Genomic DNA, 21,232 nt, shown 5'->3' with positions numbered 1-21,232 from the left:
AGAGTTGCGGGTTTATTTCTGGGCTTTCTCTTCTGTTCCATTTGTATCAATACCACACTGTTTCGATTACTGCAGCTTTATGATATAACTTGAAGTCCGAAATTTGGTATCTGGTGATGCCTCCAGCTTTGCTTTTCTTTTTCAAGAATGCTTTGGCTATTTGGGATCTTTTGTGGTTTCATACAAATTTTAGGATTGCTCTTGTTCTGTGAAAAATACTGTTGTATTTTGTTAGGGATCATTAAATCTGTAGACTACTTTGAGTGATATGGACATTTCAACCATATTTGTTCTTCCAATCTGTGAGCATGGAATGTCTTTCCAGTTCTTTGTGTTGTCTTCAGTTTCTCTCATCAGTATTCTATAGTTTTTAAGTACAAGTCTTTTACCTCTTTGGTTAACTTTATCCCTTGATATCTCATTATCTGTGGTGCAGTTATGAATGGGACTGTTTTTCGTAATTTCTTGTTGTGCTGCTTCATTATTGGTGTACAGAAATGCAGTGGATTTCTGTACATTGATTTTGTATCCTGCAATCTTACTGAATTCATCAGTTCTAGCAGTTTTTTGATGGAGTCTTTGGGTTTTCTATCTATGGTTTCATGTCATCTGCACATAGTGAAAGTTTTACTTCTTCCTTGCTGATTTGAATGCCTTTTATTTCTTTTTGTTGTTTCATTGCTATGACCAGGATTTCCAGTGCTATGTTGAATAAAAGTGATGAGAGTGGACATCCTTGTCTTTTTCCTGATGTTGGGGAAAAGCTGTCAGTTTTTCTCCATTAATGATGATTCTAGCTGTATGTATGTATGTATGTATGTATATGGCCTTTATTGAGTTGAGCTATGTTCCTTCTAAACCTACTTTATTGATGATTTTTTATCATGAGTGAATGTTGTACTTTGTCAAATGTTTTTTTCTGAATCTACTGAAATTATCATGTGGTTCTTGTTCTTTCTCTAATTGATGTGATGTATCACGTTGATTGATTTTTGAATATTGAACCACACCTGCAGCCCAGGAATAAATCCTACTTGATTGTGGTGAATGATTTTTTAATGTGTTGTTGGATTTGGTTTGCTAGTATTTTGTTGAGGACTTTTGCGTTTATGTTCATCAGGGATATTCACCTGTAGTTCTTTCTTAGTGGAGTCTTTGTCTGGGTTTGGTATCAGGGCAATACTGGCCTCATAGGATGAATTCAGAAGTTTTCCTTCCTTCTCTATTTTTTGGAATAGTTTGAGAAAAATAGGTATTAACTCTTCTTTAAGTGTTCAGTAGACTTCACCTGTGAAGTCATCTGGTCCTGAACTTTGGTTTGTTGGGAGTTTTTTGATTACTGATTCAGTTTCATTACTGGATATGGGTCTGTTCAAATTTTCTATTTCTTCCTGTTTCAGTTTTGGTAGTTCATATGTCTCTAAAAATTTATCCAGTTTCTTCTAGGTTGTCCAATTTGTTGGCATATAGTTTTTCATAATATTCTCTTATAATCGTCTGTATTTCTGTGCTGTTGGTTGTTATTTTTTCTCTCCCAATTGTAATTTTATTTATTCAAATCCTTTCTCTTTTTTTCTTGATAAGTCTGGCTAGAGATTTATCAATTTTATTGATTTTATTTTCAAAGAACCAGTTCCTAGTTTCACTGACCTGTTCTGTTGGTTGTTTTTTGTCTGTTTGTTTGTTTTGTTTTGTTTTGTTTTTTAGTTTCTGTATCATTTATTTCTGCTCTAGTCTTTATTATTTTCTTCCTTTTGCTGGTTTTAAGTTTTATTTGTTGTTCTTTTTGTAGCTCCTTCAGATATAAGGTTAGGTTGTTTGAAACTGGCCTTTTTCCCTTGACATACTTTTTTCAGGGTTCATCTATGCTTTACCATGTTTATCGGTACTTGATTTTTGTGTTTTTTTAAAGATTTTATTTATTTATTTGACAGAGATCACAAGTAGGCAGAGAGGCAGGCAGAGAGAGAGGAGGAAGCAGGCTTCCTGTGGAGCAGAGAGCCCGATGTGGGGCTTGATTCCAGGACCCTGGGATCATGACCTGAGCTGAAGGCAGAGGCTTTAACCCACTGAGCCACCCAGGCGCCCCTATCGGTACTTGTTTTGATGATTGAGTAATATTCCATTGTATGGATATACCACATTTTATTTACTCATTGCTCAGAATGGACATTCCTTGGAGGGACGTTTAGGTTGTTTGGACTTTTTTACTCTTATGGATAGTACTATTATGGACATTGTGTAAAAGTTTTTATGTAGATACATGTTTTCATTTTTAGGGGTGTATACAAAGGAGTGGAATTGCTGGGTCATACTGTAATTCTGTGTTTAAGCTTTTGAGGAACTGCCACTATTTTCCAAAGTAGCTGCACCATTTTACATTCCCACCAGCAGTACGTAAGGGTTCCAGTTTTCCCACATGCTTGCCAACACTTGTTACTATTTTTCTTTATCATTATTAACAGCCACTGTCCTAGTGGGTATGAAGTAGTATCTCACTGTAGTTTTAATATGCATTTCCTTGATGGTTAATGATGAACATCTTCTCTTGTGCTTACGAACATTTGTATATCTTCTTTGGAGAAATGGCTATTTAGAAACTTTGCCCATCTTTAAACTGGGTTGTCTTTTTATTTTATTGCAAGAGTTGTTTATATATTTTATATATTATATATTATATATGCAAGAGTTATATATATATATATACATATACTTATATGTATATAAATTCTTAAATTTATAAAACTTTCCCACAAACTATTTTTTAAACTTCCTAACTCATACTATTTTTGAAGATGAGTGGTCAATTAAATCTGATATGACACCACTCAACCACTAAAAGTGATGTGATAGCATTCATTGCCACATTTTGATATATGATTAAGTGAGAGAAGCAGTTTCTAAAACATGATGATCCATTTAAAAAATATTCATAGAAAATTATCTGAAAGTGTATATATCAAGGTGTACAGCACTCATCTTTGGTTGTTGCGATTATGTATATACATTTTTATTTTTATAAATAAAATTAAATAAATATAAAATATTTCGTATAAATACAATATGATATACCTTTATATAATTTATAATTATATAAAATATATAATTTGTAATATATGTAAATATTACTTATAATCATATATAAATTATATATAATCATAATTTATAATATAAATATAAACTATTTAATTTAATTATATATATTTTTTATTTTTCTGTATCTTTTCTTTTAATGACTATGTATTATTCCTATAATAGATTATTCTCAAATTCTTTAAAAACTCAGCTGGATAAGAAAATGCCTTCCTCAGTGGCATATGAGTTTGACTGATTATGCTCATTATTTGGACTTTCCAAAATCATAAGTGGGTGAGTGTGAAACCACAGTAGAGCCCATTTCAACAGAAGAACAACCTGAAGCTGTAGCACTTAGTTCCATACAGACCAGTGGTTGGGAGGGAAGGGATAAAAGGTATATGACGTATAGGCACTTAATACCAATCTGTATGACTTGCCTCAGTGTGCAAAGCATTTCAGACATCTACCTTGGTTCTGCAACAACAGTATTGAACACCAAGATGCAGAGACATTATGCTTCTGCCCAATGTTGTGCGGTCTTGTCTGCAAGGATGCTCCAGCTACAGTTTGGGGGGCATCTGGGTGGCTCGGTCGGTTGAGCATCTGACTCTTGATTTCAGCTCACGTCATGATCTCAGTGTCATGAGATCAAGCCCCACATCGAGCTCCACACTGGGCTGGTAGAATTCTCTCTCTCTCTGTCTCCTTCTGCCACTTGCACCCTCACTCTCTTTCTCTCTCTCCTAGAAACAAAAAAACCTACAGCTTGGGTTTTTCTATTCTTGCTGCAGTACTTGTAACTGACAGTCCTGCCTCTCATCCTGGGTTCTTCTTTTTGTAAAATTGTCTCCAAGGGTCCAGTATCTGAAAGATGACTTTCTGATACCTGAAAAAAAATGGGTTAGCCTGGAGCAATATGCTGTGCTTTTGGCTGGGGGGGGGGGGTAGGTAAATGGTAAATGGCTACAAGTTGTCCCTGTTCTCCACTGCTCCAAACTCTCAAATGCTTTTCTTTCATGCTCTATCTCGGGAAACGAACAGTTGTTGTTATATGAATTAACTTATGTCTTGTTATTGTTTACTTTTTTCTCATTTATAAGCTTGATTACTAAGCTTTCAATATTGCTTTTTCTTAGAGCTGTTGCTCATGGGGTACCCGGGTGGCTCAGCCAGCTAAGTGTCTGCCTTTTGCTCAGGTCATGATCTTGGGGTCCTGGAAATGAGTCCAGCATTAGGCTCCCTGACTGGTGAGGAGTCTGCCTCTCCCCCTACCTTTCTCTCTGCTCATGCTCTCTCTCTTTCTCAAATAAATAAAATCTTTAAAAACAAACAAACAAAACCGTTGCTCAAATGAAGTCATCCTGACGTTTGTATTTGCTTTATTACCCTTCTATGATTTTAACAGCAGCTTTGCAAACAAAAGACTTATTATTCCTTGGCACACGCTTCATCATTTATGAACACGAGAAAGGAAGAAGATTTTTTTTTTCCTTTGCTCAAATATTTGTGGCATTATTGGAGTTCTCTAGGCTAAAGTAGATGGAAAAAAACTCTGAAGTCATTTTAAAAGCTTTCTCTAGATTCTAGACCAGAGGTTAGCAAACTTCTTCTGTAAAGGCCCAGACAGTAAATATTTTAGACTTTGTAGGTGTCTGTTGCAAGTATTCAACTCTGCCATTGAGGTACAAAAGCACCCAGAGACAATGCAGAAACAAGTGGGTGGGGCTGTGTGCCAATAAAACTTTATTTACAAAAATAAACAGTGAGCAGACCATGACCATGACCTGAGCCGAAGGCAGAGGCTTTAACCCACTGAGCCACCCAGGCACCCCAAAGTTTCTATTTCTTAACAAATATTTTAGAGAAGAGTGTTTTTTAAATGTCTGCTAGTATGTTTGATGAACAAAATACACAGGTATGTTTTTTTACGTGACAGTGTTTTATTCCAGAAAGGGACAAGAACCTTTTCCCACTGCCCCCTTAACTTACAATTTTTAAATTAACATTTTTCTGATATCAGAGTAATAGAATTTTATAGAAGAAAATATGGGAAATTTAGAAAGCATAAGTAAGAAAAGTCAAAATCACTACCAACCCCTTAAAGGTAACTACTGCTGGGGTGCCTAGGTGGCTCAGTGCGTTAAGACTCTGCCTTCAGCTCAGTTCATGATCTCAGGGTCCTGGGTTTGAGTACCGCATCGGGCTCTCTGCTCAGCGGGGAGCCTACTTCCCTCTCTCTCTCTGCCTGCCTCTCTGCCTACTTGTGATCTGTCAAATTAAAAAAAAAGGTAACTACTGTTCACATTATTGTCCATTTAGATGGTTCTTAATGCGTATCGTACATATAGATTAATCTATAACATTTCTACCTGCATGAGATACTATACAAAGCATTTTTGTATTCTGCCTTTTATATTTCTATGTCGGTAAGTCTGGATCAACATCAACTTTAAGGGCTATGTGGCATTCCACAGGAGCGATATACTTACTGTTATCTGCTTGGAGGATCTCCTATTTGTGTATTTTAAGTGCTTTGTACTTTTCCACTATTACAAAGAGTGCTTAGATAAACATCCCTGTACGTGCCCTGCCAGAGTGTCTCTTTTTAAGAGAAACTACTAAAGTGCCATTAGCAGAAATAAGTCTGTACTTATGTACGTAGAATTTTGATACAGAAAAGTTTACGCTCAAATTATATCCTTTCTAACCGTTAATGAGAGTGCTTTATGCCCTCACCAATACTGGGAAATTTCTGTAATTTCTCAGCAGATCAGTTATCAGCATCTCGGCATCCTTTGTGCTAGCTCTTATTGTTTGTTAAGTATTTTATGTTCTTTAACCCAACGCCTACGTAGCACTTACTGTATGTCAGAGACTGTTCTAGGTGTTTTTATGAGTATTAGCTAATCTCATCTTCACTGTAACCCAATAAAGTAAGGCACTGTTACTATTCTTAACCTAGAGATGGGAAAGCTGTGAAGCCACTGGAAATTCACACATCTGGTAGCTAGTGGAGCCGGGATTCGAAGCTTCCTCGTTGTTCTAAACTCCACCCGCTTGACCATCGTGCCCGCTGCCTCTTTGGAGGAAACAAAACCTTAGCTGGCTGGAGAGTGAACCTGGACAACAGGCGTCAGAGAGCCAAATCATAACCCTTAGAATTATACATTTTCCCACCTATATGTCTTCTAATTATTTAAGAAGTAATCTCTTTGATTTTTTTTTTTTTTAGGATGTATCAAAGCCAGAAGAAATCAAAAGAAGCTCTGCCTCACTACCAAGAGGCTTTAGAATATATTGAGATCAGTCGAGGTGAAAAAAGTCTTGAGTGTGTACCAATATTGAGGGAATTAGCCGGTGCCGAACAAGCCCTGGGACTTCACGACGCATCCGTCAACCACTTTCTACAGGTAGGCTGTAATCTACGGGCCACCAGAGTTCTTCTGGACCCACTGGTTTCCATGGACACGAGTGGAAGAGCAGCTCAGAACACCTGGTTTTGTTGTTTGCTCTGGATAAGAACATCTTCGTCTAGGTGACCGAGTGGATAAGTATGGGAGAGGGGTCCTCTGTTGCCAGGTGCGCGGTCCTCAGATAGCCCGAGACTCCTTGAAGACAGCTTTTCTCCTATTAGTGCCATGATTCAAGTCTTATTTTCTGAAGTTCTTTGTCTTCTCATGTTTATTTAGAGCTTATGTTATCAAACTGATTAGGGTTCTTTTCTAACCATCTAAAACCTTCTACCATCTAAAATTTTCTACCACTCTAAAATCTTCACTTGAAGCCACTTGGAGTTGTCATTTATTAGCTCCTGATCTCCTTTATCATCGTAGGATTCCTCTGTGAGTGTGTCCGTCGGGGTTCTCCTGAGAAACAGAACCAACAGGACATATATATATAAAGAGAGATTAATTTTAGGGAATTGACTGATGCAGTTGTGGGGGGGGCACACGAGTCCGAAATACCGAAATACGTAGGGTAGGCAGGCCAGCTGAAAACTCAGGCCCGATCTCTATGTTATAGTCTTGAGACAGAATCCCTTCTTTTCCAGGAAACCTCAGCTTTTTGCTATTTAGGCCTTTGACTGATTGGATAAGGCCCACTCACATGCTGAGGGCAATGTCCTTTACTCCGAGTCTGATTGTAAGTGTTAATCACATCTACAAGATGCATTCACAGCAACATCCAGACTAGTGTTTGACCTAAAAACCGGGCACCATGGCCTCACCAAGTTGACACATAAAATTAACCATTACAGTGAGTTCGATGTTTTTGTATGGCATCATCTGCTAAAAACACATTTTAAATTGTTTTGTGTGAACATTTTTCCCTGTTAAAGTTGTAAAATGTAGACCAAACTATTCTTATTTCTGATCAGATGCAATGACATGGGACTAAGAGTTCTGGATTGCTCTTTCTTTTTAAATTTGTCGGACCATGTATACACCCTCCCAGAGTTTTTAGAATATCCTATTCTGTCATTCTTATCTGGATTATCTCTCTTTATTACTGTCACCCTATGACGTAGTTTTATGTCCAGTTTATAGATAAGGAAGTCAAGAATTAGAAAGGTTGAGTGATAGGCCCAGGAGTACCATCGATGCCAATAAATAGCATAACCCAGAGTCAAACCCAGTAGTTTTCAGGAAGATTTTTCTAGCTGGTATGTAACAGAATGGGCCAGGGAAAATGTGCCAACAGTGGAAGTAGGGAGAACAGTTCGGAGGCTACCAAAGTAGCAAAGGCTGAAGACGATTTTGCCTTGGACAAGGATGATGATAATAAGGATGAAGAGAAGCAGACAGGTTTGACAAAGATGTACGAGGCAGGATTGATGAGGTATGGAGATAGATTGGATGTGGGGAGAAGAGAGAATGGGGATGAATCAATGATGACTCCTGGGTTTCTGGTCTGAACAACTGCATGGATGTTTGTGCCAGGTACAGTGGGGGTTGGGGAGCAGGCGTTGACAGGTGCTGGAGAGATGGCGAGCTCGGGTTTCGATGTCGGGTCTGAGATGCCCATACAGGTGGAAATGTCAGTTACATAATCGGGACTAGAGCTCAGAACAGGGGTCAGGAAGTCATCTACGTACATGCAGTTAGTTGCCTTGGGAGAGGATGAGATCACCCAGCGGTGTGGGGGGTGGGGGAGGTTATTGAGTGAGAAGAGAAAAGGATACAACAGAGCCTTAAGTAACTTCAGCGTTCATTGGTCAAGTCAAGAAGGATAACCTGGCAAAGAGAGCAGAGAAGAATTTGGCAGAAAAACATGAGCAAAAGTAAAAGTGAAAGTGGTATCTTCTGTGTCTTTTGATAACTTTTGCTGTTCTGAAGGACATGGGGCAGTTGGGAGAATAAATGAATGAGTATTCCTAAATCCTAAAGTGTTTAGCAGAGTGCCTGACACATAGCACTACACAGGATTTTAAAAATTCCCCTCTTTCCTTTCTTTTTCCTTGATGACTTGGTCAAGGGAAACACTGGAGCAGTCAAGAGGCAGAAACCAGATTGTGTGGTGAGTGAGATGTGAGGAAGCAAACATAATAAACATAGGTACCTAATTTTAAAAAAAATTTTAATGTAAATTCAATTTAGTTAACATATAGTATATTATTAGTTTCTGGGGTAGAATTTAGTGATTCATCAGTTGCATATAACACCCAGTGCTCATTACATCACATGCCCTCCTTAATGCCCATCACCCAGTTACCCCATCCCCCAGCCACCTCTCCCCTCCATCAACCCTCAGTTTGTTCCCTAGAGTTCAGAGTCTTATGGTTTGTCTCCCTGTCTGTTTTTATCTTATTTTATTTTTCCTTCCCTTCCCCTATGTTCATCTGTTTTGTTTCTTAAATTCTGCATTTGAGTGAAATCATACGGTGTTTGTCTTTAACTGACTGACTTATTTCACTCAGCCTAATACCCTCTAGTTCCATCCACATCATTGCAAATGGCAAGATTTCATTCTTTTTGATAGCCGAGTAATATTCCATTGTATAAATACCCTACATCTTCTTAATCCATTCATCTGTCCATGGACATCTGGTCTCTGTCCATGGTTTGGCTATTGTGGACATTGCTGCTATAAATATTGAGGCACAGGTACCCCTTTGAATCACTATTTTTGTATCCTTTGGATAAATACCCAGTGATGCAATTGCTGGGTCATAGGGTAGCTCTATTTTTAACTTTTTGAGGAATCTCCATAGTGTTTTCCAGAGCGGCTGCACCAGCCTGCATTCCCACCAACAATGTAGGAGGATTCCCCTCTCTCTACATCCTCAGCAACATCTGTGGTTTCCTGAGTTGTTAATTACAGAGACCTATTTCACAAAGTACTAAGAGGTGAGGAAGACCAGCCCAGGCAGAGGGAAGAGCGTGTGCAAAAGTCTGAAAGTGAGATGTAGCTCGACTTCAGGGAACCAAAGCAAGTTCCCTCTGTCTGGGCAGCGGGATGGTGAAGGCCCTAGATCGGTATCATTCAAGTGGGGTGTTGAAAATCATGGGAAGGAATTTGAGCTTCATCCTAAGGGCAGTTAAGTGTTTTCAAATAGGACGACTGACATCATGAGATTATCAGTCTTGAAGGGTCACAGTGTGGAGAATGGACTGGATGGCAAAGAAATAATCAGGGATGTATCAGGAGACGGCCACAGCAGACCAGGTAGGGGATGATAACACCTGGACTCAGGTATTGTCATGAGGATAAAAACATGGACAGAGTTGAGAGATGCGTAGAGACTAGAAATAGTGAGCTAAGGAGTTGAGGAAGTGAAGGAAACGGAGGAGTCCAGCGTTGGGCCAAGTTTCTGGCTAAGGTCACTGTATGGCTGGTGGGACCATTTCCGGAGTTTAGGAGCTCAGTGGACTGGCCATGTTTTGTTAGTATCCATAATTCTGAATATTCTTATACAAAATGCTTTTTTCTTTGATTATTTGCTGGTATAAATTTCAGACATTAAACCACCAGGAGGAAAGATGTGAATGTTTTATAGTTCTTGATTCAGGTCGACATTCTGCCAAAGGGTAATTTTGATTTATCTAGCCACCAGACGTTGGTTTCCCTTTGTTCTTAACCGAACCAGTTTCATACCAACCTTGCCAACTCTTTTACACTATTTTTCACTCCCATGTGATACAATATAATCTCAAATTTAATTTAAAATTTGTCCTTAGTCCGGGTTTTGTAAATGTTTCCTGACGATATCCAGTTCCGCCCTTAAAATCTCCATGCAATCTTTGCTGTACCAGTTTCTAAAGTTCAAAGGAAGGCATCAAGTGATAATGTGCTCAGAGTCCCCCAGGAAAGGTCATAATCCATAACAAAATCCACTGGAATGGAAGATAGGTGACTTCTAAGACCCAGCAGTAGGCATTCCAAAGATTTGAATTTGGTTTAGAGAAGCATTTCCCAAACTGTGTTCCAGAGAGTATTAGCATCTCACACATCTCACAAGAATTCATAGGTCTTCCTAAGAAAGATGTTTGTGATTAAAATAAATTTGGGAACTATTAAGTTAAAACTAAACGCATGTCTCTCTCTAACACATGGTTTTACAGTGCATTGGAAATACCAAATGTGGTACTGAGAATCAAGAATCATACATCTATGAGACACTAGTGTTCCCTTGGCCATAGTTTAGGAAATACTGGTGTAGAGAAAGAAATTGGAATTTCTAAGAGCAGGGATCATCAAAAGGATTCTACCTTCCAGTGTATTAGGCCTTATCACCTCTAGGAGCCCTCGGTACTATGTGAATGGAAAATGGGTTACGTAGTCCCTCTTGTTTGTAGGGCCCAGATCACCATTTTTTTAAAAAGACTTATTTATTTATTTGAGAGGTAGAGTAGGGGAGGGGAGCATAAAGGGAGAGGGAGAGTTTATCAACAGACTCTCCACTGATCATGGAGCCCAATGCCAGGCCCAGTCTTGTGACCCAGAGATCATGACCTGAGCTGAAACCAAAAGCTGGGCTCTTAACCAACTGAGCCACCCAGGCACCCCCACCCCCGCCCAGAGTCACCATTTTAAAGTATTTTGCCACATTCGTTCTCCCTATCTGTCTATATAGACACACATGCACACATATATATGCGCAAAGTGGTAACTATTTACACTTTTTAATGATCTGAAAGTATTTGAATATATTGTGTCCTTCTATCCCTGAGTACTTAACAAGGATAGTCTGAGGCAATCACAATACAGTTATCAAATTCAGGAATGTTCTCATTGGTGGAGGCCATATCCTCCTTTGTCAGTTGTCCCAGTACTGTCCTTTATGGCCTTTTTTTTTTTCCGTCCAATACAAGATCCAGTCCGGGTTCATGTGTTAGCTTTAGTCATTATGCCTCTGGTCTTTAATCTAGAACAGTTTCTCGGCTTGTCTTTGTCTCCTTTGACATTGACATTTCTGAAGGGTACAGATCAGCCGTTTTCTAGACTATATCTCAGTTTGGGTTTATCCAGTATTTTCTTGTGACTAGGTTTGAACGATCCATGCCCAGCCAGAATACTGCAAAAGGATATTGTATTTTTTAGGGTAGTACATCTGGAGGCACATGACATCCACCTGTCCTTCATTAGTGACACTACGTTTATTACCCAATCAAAGTGATTCTTCCCTGTATGGGAACCATTGTTCCCTTTGCAGCCAATAAGCATTCAGTAGAGAGACAATTTTAAGACCACATAAATATCCCACTCCTTTGCACAGTTTCTCAACATTTAACATGCGTTGATGAATCTTTCCCATCACTCTCTACAGTGATGGTTGCAGATGAATGATTTTCCATTCTGCCATCCCATCCACATTTATCCGTGGATGTCCTACTCTTAGGAAAGTCCCTCCCTCCTCCCACCAGCTTATTTATTTGCTGTGTGTATGTTTTCTCTTTCCACCTAGCAGTATATTCTGGAAATCACTTTATAGCAATTCATTCATCTGTACAAAGGTATGATAATCCAATTTAGGGACATACTGTGTTTTTCTCAAATCGTTTTCTGTTTGGGCATTTCGATAGGTTCCAGTATTTTGTAATTGCAGAAATGTTCTAATTAATAATCTTACTCACATATATTTTTATATTATTGGAGTTATATCTTATATCCCTAGACATGGGAATGCTCCGCCAAAGGGAGCCGGTTGTGTGGATAGTTTAGCTGGATATTGCCTTTCCTGGGGCTCCTACCATTTATACTCCCACCAGCAATGTCAGACTGTGCTGTTTCCCCAACAGCCTCTTCCCAAAGACCGTATCGTCAAACTTTTCATTTATTTCTATCTGAGAGGCAAGAAGTGAAGTTTCCGTATAGTTTTAATCTGCACAACGAAATTGCCTGTCTTTTCATAGGTTCACTGGATTTCCTTAATATATTTTTTATGAATTTTCTTTTCCTATCATTTGTCTAGTTTTTAATAGAATTTTTATCTAGTTTCCCTTAACTGTTAAAAGTCATTACAGGAACCCTGGGTGGCTCAGTCAGTTAAGCATCCGCCTTCAGCTCAGGTCATGATCCCAGGGTCCTGGGATGGAGTCCCACATCAGGATCCTTGCTCAGCGGGGAGCCTGCTTCTCCCTCTGCCTGCCACTCCCCCTGCTTGTGCTCTCTCTCTCTCTGACAACTAAATGAAATCTTTTAAAAATTAAAAAAAAATAAAAGTCATTACATATGACACATATTGCCCCTTTATCTATAACATGTCTCATAAATATTTTCACCCGATTTGTCATTTGCGTTTTATTTTGTTTATGGTGTCTTTATTTTTTTTTAAAGATTTTATTTCTTTATTTGACAGACATAGATCACAAGTAGGCAGAGAGGCAGGCAGAGAGAGAGAGGGGAGGAAGCAGGCTCCCCACTGAGCAGAGAGCCCGATGCGGGGCTCGATCCCAGGACCCTGGGATCATGACCTGAGCCAAAGGCAGAGGCTTTAACCCACTGAGCCACCCAGGCGCCCCTTATGGTGTCTTTATTGAGATAATTTGTATACCCTAGAATTCACCCTTCTACAGTGTACAATGTAGTAGTTTGGTCATATTCACAAAGCGGTACAAGCATGACCACTATCCAATTGCAGAACAAGTCTCATCACCTCAAAAGAAACTTGCACCCACTGTGAGTTACTCCCGCATTTCTTCTACTGCTCATCCCCTGGCAACCACCAGTCTACCTTCTGCTTCCGTGGATTTGGCTGTTATAGACATTTCATAGAAATAGAATCCTATAATATGTGGCCTTTCATGTCTGACTTTTTTATCTAGCATAGTGCTTTCAAAGTTTATCCATGCTTAGCAAGTATCAGTACTTCATTCCTTTAAAAAAAAAAAAAGATTTATTTGAGAGAGAGAGAGCACTCGTGAGCTGGGGGAGGAGCAGAGGGAGGAGAGCATCTCTTGCTGAGCCCGGGACCAGATGCAAGGTTCCATCCCACGACCCTGAGATCATGGCCTGAGCTGAAATCAAGAGTCAGATGCTTAACCAGCTAAGCCCCCCGGGGGCCTCTACTTCATCCCTGTTTTATGGCTGACGAATGTTCTGTAATACCGATGGGCCACATTGGTTCATCTCTTCATCAGTTGATGGATGCTTGGGTTGTTTCCACTCCATGGAGATTACAAATACTGCTGTTCTGAGCATTCACGTACAAGTTTTTACATGGATATAGGTTTTCAGTTCTCTTGGGTATAAGGAGAAACTTGACTTGGGTATGAAGAGAACTTGACTCTTTGAGGAGCTGCCAAGCCATTCTCCAAAGCAGCCTCAGCATCCGAGTCCCACCAGCAATGGCTGAGAATTCTACTTCCTTCACATCCTCGCTAACACGCGTTAGGATCTGTCCTTCTGATTTCAACCATCCTTGTGAGTGCGGAGTGGTATCCTGCTGGGATTTTGATTTGAATCTCTCCAATGACTCATGGTGTTCTGCCTCCATGGATACGTGTGTGCTCATTTGTCCATCTTGGGAGAAACGTCGATTCAAATCCTTTGCTCATTTTTAAATAGGGTTACTTGTCTTTTCATTGTTGGCTTATAAGAGTCCTTCCTATGGAATATTAGACACTAGACCCTTATCAGATACACGATGTGTAAATATTTTCTCCCATCCTCTGGGTTGTCCTCTCACTTTCTTGATTGCATCCTTGGAAGCATAAATTTTTTTACTTTCACTGAAGTCCGGGGTATGCTTTTTCTTTTGTTGCTTGTGCTTTCGGCCTCACGTCTAAGAAACCATTGCCTCATCCAAGTTGATGAAGGCTTTTATCTGTTTTCTTCTACGAGTTTTATAGTTTAATTTTTACATTTAAGTCTTTGATCCATTTTGAGTTCATTTTTTATAGGATGTGAAGTAGGGCTCCAACGTCACTCTTTTGCATGTGAATATCCTGGTTGTCCCAAGACCATTTATTAAGAGGACTATCTTTTCTCCACCGAATTACCTTGGGACCTGGGTCAAAATCAATTGACCATAAACATAAGGGCTTACTTTTGGACTTTTGATTCTATTCTGTTGATCCATATTTCTATCCTTATGCCAGCACCACACTCTCAATTAATGTTGTTTTGTAGTACATTTATGGGTATTATGAATAATGCTACTATGAACATTCATGCACAAGTTTTATGGTAAGTTTTGAAATCTGTAAGTGTGACATCTCAGACTTCTTTACTCTCTTTTAAGATTGTTTTGGCTCTTCTGGCTTCCTTACATTTTTATGTGAATTTTAGGTTAAGCTTATCAGTTTCTGGAAAAAAAAACAAAACACTGAGTCCATATTAACTTCCTTAAATATTAAGGCTTTCCATACATGAACATAAGATATCTTTATTTATTTAGTTCTTCCCTGGTTTCTTTCAACCATGTTTTGTAGTGTAGGTTTTGTACTTCTTTTGGGAGATTTATTCCCAGGTGTCTTGTTCTTTTGGTGCTCTTAGAAACAAAAGCATTTTTTTTTTCTTCATTTCCTTTCCCGGCTGTTCATTGCTAGTGTGTAGAAATACAAATGGTAGGTTTACCTTACATGCTGCTATCCTGCTGAACTCATTTATTAGCTCTAATATATTTTCTTGTAGATTCATAATGCTTTTTGGCCATGCAAAAGCTTTCTTAATTGCTTTCACATTTTCAACATTTCCCTTCACTGCATTTGGATTTTGAATTTTTTAAAAGGATTTTTCTGTATTAGAGTTGTAGAGTAATTCACTCATTTTTATAATACTTGTAAAAATTTAATCGGTGACTTTTAGTGTTGTTTATTCTTGAGTTTAATAAAGATTGGAGAGTGTTTAAATAAATACTTACCAATCATTGTTGGAGAGAGAGCTTTGTGAAGTTGAAATAACATTGGGTGTGAAGTCAGAAAATCCGAGTGGGAGGCCAAAGTCTTCTGTTTGCCAGCTCTTTGATTATACAAGTCATTTAACCTCTCCAAAAAACAAAACAAAACAAAAAATCCAGTCCTACAAAAGGCCCTATCCATTTCACAGAATTGCTCAAAGGTTCAAAATGGAAAGGGCTTTGTGAACCATTAGGCCTGTTGCCAGTATAAGCTTCTTTTATTTATTAACAGTAATTATTAAACATTTATCAAGGCTCCTCTTTTCTCTAAGAGTTTTACCTAGACACAGAAAGGTACAGTGTGGCTGCAGCTCTCCACGGGAGCCCTTGCCTGAAAGCCATTTAGTAAGTACCCGCAAAGAAAAGGGGTTTTGTTATTTTACCCTCTAGTTTTTCCGTTCTTCATTCCTTTGGAGTGACAGAAATGCCCAGAGAGAAAAGACCTTTTATTTTCCATAGAATGTCGACAAGTTCCAAAGTATTTCGGGAACTAACCCATTCAAGTGGAGAAAAATACCAAGCCCCACGGAGCCACCACATGGGGAAGGCGGTGGTCCCCGGCACCAGTGACGTGGCTGCTCTGGGCCCCATCAGTCCCCTTGCCGCAGGGGTCTGCGGACAACCTGCGGGCACGATTGTTTTTCAAACTGTTCATGGTGGATTTTGGCAATAAACCCGTGTTTTCCTCTCTGAAAGAAAACTCCCAGGATCTCATTTCTGTGAGGACGTCCGTGGGTGTGTGTGTTCAGTAGAGGGATGAGTTGACGCCCCACGAGCATCGGCTGCTTTTCGACGTCTCTGATAGTTGACTTGCCTATCTTTCTTTTCCGTTTTCAGGGCAGCTCTGCCTCTCAGTATTTCCCAGATTTGCGGGCAGTTGGATTTACAAAGTATCGCAAACTAATTTATCAAACTACCAAACACTTGGAGGTCAGAAAATGTGGCTTCGGGTTCCTCTGGGCAGCCTTGGCCAGACCCAGGGGACGGGTGACAGGTGTTCACACCCGGCTTCTGCCAGCTTCAGACGACACCACAAATGGCAACACCTCTGATTGGTTCTGGTTCATTGCTGTGTATTTGCTGTAATGCGCTATTTATAATTTCCCAAATCTCTGAAAATACTACCCTTTCTTGTTTAAAATTAGAAAAGATGCAGAATGCAATTATGATTCTGTGCATCATAAAACTTTTCCAAGAATGACATAAATCCAGGTGCTATATTGTTTCTTTTTAAGTAACTATTTTTTTTTAATAAAAATGATAATGTTCTTTATATTTAAAAGATCAAGCCATGCCGAAAAATACAAAGAAATGAGTTACAAGTCATCTGGAGGCTCCCTTCCGAGAAGAGTCAGTGGTGATACTTGTATCTTTCCTCTGGATATGTGCCTATGGGTATAGACTGAGAGACAGGGGGACGAGAAAGAAAAAAAGAGAAAGAAAGATGGATGAATTCGATGGCATAAAAACAAAAAAATTTCTCTGTGACAAAATATCACAAAGTCAAAAAATAAATATCAGAGAGGGAAGATAGAGAAAGAGTTCTTATAAAAGCGAGGTGAGGGGTGCCTGTATGGCTCGGTGGGTTAAGTGACCGACTCCTGCTGAAATGGAGCCTGTGTTGGGCTCCGTGTTCAATGGGGAGTCTGAGATTCTCTCTCCCTCTCCCGCTTATGCTGTCTCTCTCTCTCTCCCTCTCTAAAATAAATAAATAAAGCTTTAAAAATCTAGATGGAAAAGACAACTCCATAGAAATAGAGATAAAAGGCAGGAACGGTCAGTTTACAGAAGCGGAACTACAAATAGCCCATAACTGTACAAAAATAATGGTCTACGTCATTTGTTATTAAAGAAATACACGGTAACTGAGCATAACAAGAGTCTGATGATGCCGGGGATGGCAAAGGTACAAGAAAGCAGGCATCCTTACGCACCGCTGGAAGGAATGGGGATTGGCACCACTTTTGGGGGGAAAACAGTTGATATTCCCTCTACAATTTTATAATGCATTGACCCCTTGACCAGCCGGTTCTAGAAACTTACCCAACAGATAGATGTGTACACGTGTGCAAAGACGTATACGCAGTGAAGCCGTGTCGCTGGCAACAGCGAGGCTTTGGAAATTAGACACGCTTAGAATCCATTAATAGGGGACTGGTTATGAAATGAGGTAGAACACCATAGAAGCACTGGGAAGAATGATAGGTGTGTGTGTTCCGTCTTGAGAGATGCCCAGAGGACATGATTACTTTTAAAAAGCCAGACGTAGACCAGAATGTTTATTGAGTCAACAACTGGTCAGACCCTGCAAGGTGCCAGGCACAGTGGTCTGCACTGGGACTCTGATGGAGGGTCCCGCCCTCAGGGGCAGCCTAGGGAGTGACATAGGCCTTAGCTGAATAGTCACACAGATGAATGTGAAAGGCAACTGTGACCTGCATCTGGGGAGACGTCCCCGGTGCTGTGAGAGCTCCCAACAGAGAGGCCGGAAGAGAGGGGAGAGGAGGGCTACGAAGCTGGGGGAGGGGGCGGCAGGGTGGAGTCAGGCCCTCAGCGCACATGAACGTCTATGCAGGTGTGCGTTTGCATAAGCATGTCAGTATTTCTAAGAGGACACACGGGGAAACTTGGTAGTGATCGCTGTAAGAAGTCAGACTGCGAATGGGGAGAAGAGGGTGAGGCTTATAGACAGAGGGGAGAGGGTGTTTTAACTTACCACTTAGGATCTTTCAAAATTATATAATAGGGGTATTACTCCTATAATCTAAAAAAAAATCTAGCTATGTTTTAAGAAAACACACACTAGTAACCAAGAGCAGATGAAAATCTATGTTCTCCACATATCTATTTCGGTGCTAACCCTTACAGAGAGGAGGACTTTTTCTCCCCAGCCTTTTGGAAGAGCTAAAATTGACAACTGGAGAGCGGCCACAGAGGACTCTCTATTAAAAGAAACCAGCTTCCTCTGGGGCCCTCTGAACTCTGAGTTTTTGAATGCCCTCCGCACCCAGTGATTTCCCTTTCATCTACTCCCCACCCCCACCCCCCGGGAGTCCCAGCCACATCTTTCTCTTAGCCAAGGCTCTCCGGCTGCCCCAGGCCCCTGCGGGGTGGGCGGCCATGAGAGGCTTCCCTCCCGGCCAGAGACTGGAGAGGAAAGGAAGTGTCAGCCTGGAGCTGTAACATGACCCTGTCTTGTACAAGGCCACCAGCCCAAAGCTAAAGGGTGGGACGACGGGCTCTGGCAAAGGCCAGGACGGAAAGCCATGTAACTACACGGCTGGGCAGTTCTAGAAGTAACACAGCAAGCTCACACCTCATAGTGACAAGGGGACTGGAATCAAAGATGTCACATGGTAGAAAGCACCTTTAAAAAAAAAAAAAGATTTTATTTATTTACTTACTTGACAGAGAGAAAGAGATCACAAGTAGGCAGAGAGAGAGGGGGGAAGCAGGCTCCCTGCTGAGCAGAAAGCCCTAAGTGGGGCTTGATCTCAGGACCCTGAGATCATGACCTGAGCTGAAGGAAGAGGCTTAACCCACTGAGCCACCCAGGTGCCCCAGAAAGCACTTTCATCATCTGCTCCATCCATCACCCACTGCCTAACTCCCCACTACGGTGCTGTCCCTCTGTGGTTAGTTCTCAGAAGCTGCTTCGGGACCCACACATTGGCAGCCCGGTCTCCCCCTAGCCAGCCCATTCAACTGCTGGGCCCAGTCTACTTCCCAGCACCTATTTCTCTGACTCTCAAGTAACACTTCATTATGTTGATTAGAAAATCATCATTCTGTAACTTTTACTCTCTTAACAACCAGATGTTAGACGAGAAAAGGGTGCAACTGGGAATCACAGGCCTTAGTTTGAATCTTTGTCCTGCAATGGACCCCTCGATGTGACCTTTTCAATTAGCTGCTTGATCTCCCGGATAATTCATTTTCCCCATCAATAAATCGGGCTGTCGACGTCACCTTTACGGCTCATTCCGTGACTCAGCGAGCAGGTGTATATAATTCATGGAGCACTATGGCTAACAAAAGTCGGAGCTGAACCAATGTGAGTTTCCCCCTTCCCACCGTCCTCCCCAGTGTGAGCTTTCAGCTGTACAAAGAGCTCCTGCCAGTTACTGAGTTGGAGACTGATCTTGCCTTCCCCATGAGTGTTCCTGTCCCCAAGGTAAAGAGACCCAGTTTAGGTCCGCAAACGTTGCTTGAGCGACTTGTGTACTCTCCACTTGGCTATGGGAGGGGAGATTTCTCTCTGAGTGATCTACTTATTACCAAATGGGAAAAGAATCTGTCCTTCCCTCCTGCCAAGAGTTGGGGTTCCGCCATCAGAACCCTGCATGTTTTAAGTTGAGTGTTCACATAATGGGGTCTGCTTGCCTAAGTAGAAGCATCCTTTTTACTAGTCATCAAGTTTTCCCTTCAAGAACGATTACACATTTCACAAATCCAAGGGGACAGCCTGAGTTCGATAAGAGCCTGCCAGCCCCAACTCTGGCTGGGTCTATTGGCAGCTGGCTTGGCCCTGTGGACTCCGTGGCCCTGTGGACTCCGTGGTTTCCCCCAGAAAGCAACAGCTGCTCTGTCCCTTGGCAGGGCTGGAGGTGCTTGGCCTTGTGAATGAGGTTTTTCAATTAAGGACCTTGCTCAAGACGGGCTATTAAAGGCTTGGTTTTGGTTTTTGTTATTAACCCAGTACAACATGCTAACAGCTCGAGATTTAGAAATATTAAACACTCCCTTCTCAGCTTCAAGACGACAGTTGATAAGCATATAACCGTAAGATACTGCAGACAACAAAGAATGGGAGGAGAAATTTGAGGCCTGGGAGATTAATAAATAATGAGGAGCGAATACAGTCAAGCCACAGATCCCCAACGGGGCCCATTACTTGGGCTCCTGCATAAAGCCAGACAGGCAGGCATGGCTCCTGTAATTCTGTTAACACTAACAACTAGTCCTTAAATGCTCTCAGATGTATACAACGGGGGTATTTATATTCTCGCAGCAAACAGAGTGTTGTTCCAGAATAGTGAGCAGTGGTTTAGTTTGGCAAATTGGGTAATCTAATCACTAGCTTGGTCAACTGCCTTTGTGCTTGCTCCCTAAGGAGGCCTCCCGTTCCCTGCAGAGCTGTGGTTCTCAATCTGCATCTCCCGGAGTCCTCCTCTTCCATGGAGGGTCTTTTGGGGGCAGCCAGGTGGGCGCAGCTAAGTGAACCTCCAGGCCCTCTCCACCTGCTTCAGGTAGAGTAGCTCCACTTCTAACCTGCTCTGGTCTTTAGAGAACATGGAAGATTGTACTTGAAATGAAAGGGTTTTGGGGTTTTGTTTTGTTTTTTACTTTAAAACAGAAACTTGAACCTCAGCGGTGCCATGATGTTCTGCTACCTTTTGTAAGTTACTTTTCTACCCGCTGGTATGTTTCTGAAATGTAACCATGTTAATACACCCCGGTAGAATTCAATCCTCATATGAACAAACCGCAATAGATTCGCAATAGATTTATTCCCCTTCTCGTGGCTGATTATATGATTCCCCTTTTTTCACCATTTGAAATAAGGCCTCAGCGAAGTTGAGAACTTTTTTTTTTTAATAACAGCAGTGAGGGGTGGTGAGCTCTGAGCTGGCCAGGAAGGGAAGAGACAGCAGGAGGGGGCCGGTGGGTAGTGAGAAGGGGGGAGTGGAAAGAGGACTGGAAATTGCATGGCCGTGACAGAGGCAGGACCAAGAGTGATGAAGGACACAATCTGGCTTGGAGAAAGCAGTTAAAAATGAAGGGAAATTGAATAGGATTGCATTAAATTCAACT

At 41.0% G+C, this 21,232-nt stretch overlaps 1 protein-coding gene across 4 annotated transcripts in view; it reads left to right on the top strand.

Annotated features, from left to right (window-relative positions):
• TTC23 (tetratricopeptide repeat domain 23) overlaps positions 1–21,232 on the top strand; it is a 104,007-nt gene that overhangs the window by 42,760 nt on the left and 40,015 nt on the right. For all 4 annotated transcript variants that reach the window (XM_080808300.1, XM_080808301.1, XM_080808299.1 and 1 more), the window contains exon 6: positions 6,311–6,488. In XM_080808300.1, coding sequence (XP_080664426.1) covers positions 6,311–6,488 — 178 coding nt within the window. The remainder of the gene's footprint in view (positions 1–6,310; positions 6,489–21,232) is intronic.

The sequence above is a fragment of the Martes martes genome (assembly GCF_963455335.1).
Source record: "Martes martes genome assembly, chromosome: 7".
Taxonomy (NCBI): domain Eukaryota; kingdom Metazoa; phylum Chordata; class Mammalia; order Carnivora; family Mustelidae; genus Martes; species Martes martes.
The sequence above is the reverse complement of the archived record's forward strand: the minus strand, read 5'-3'. Positions and strand labels throughout refer to the sequence as shown.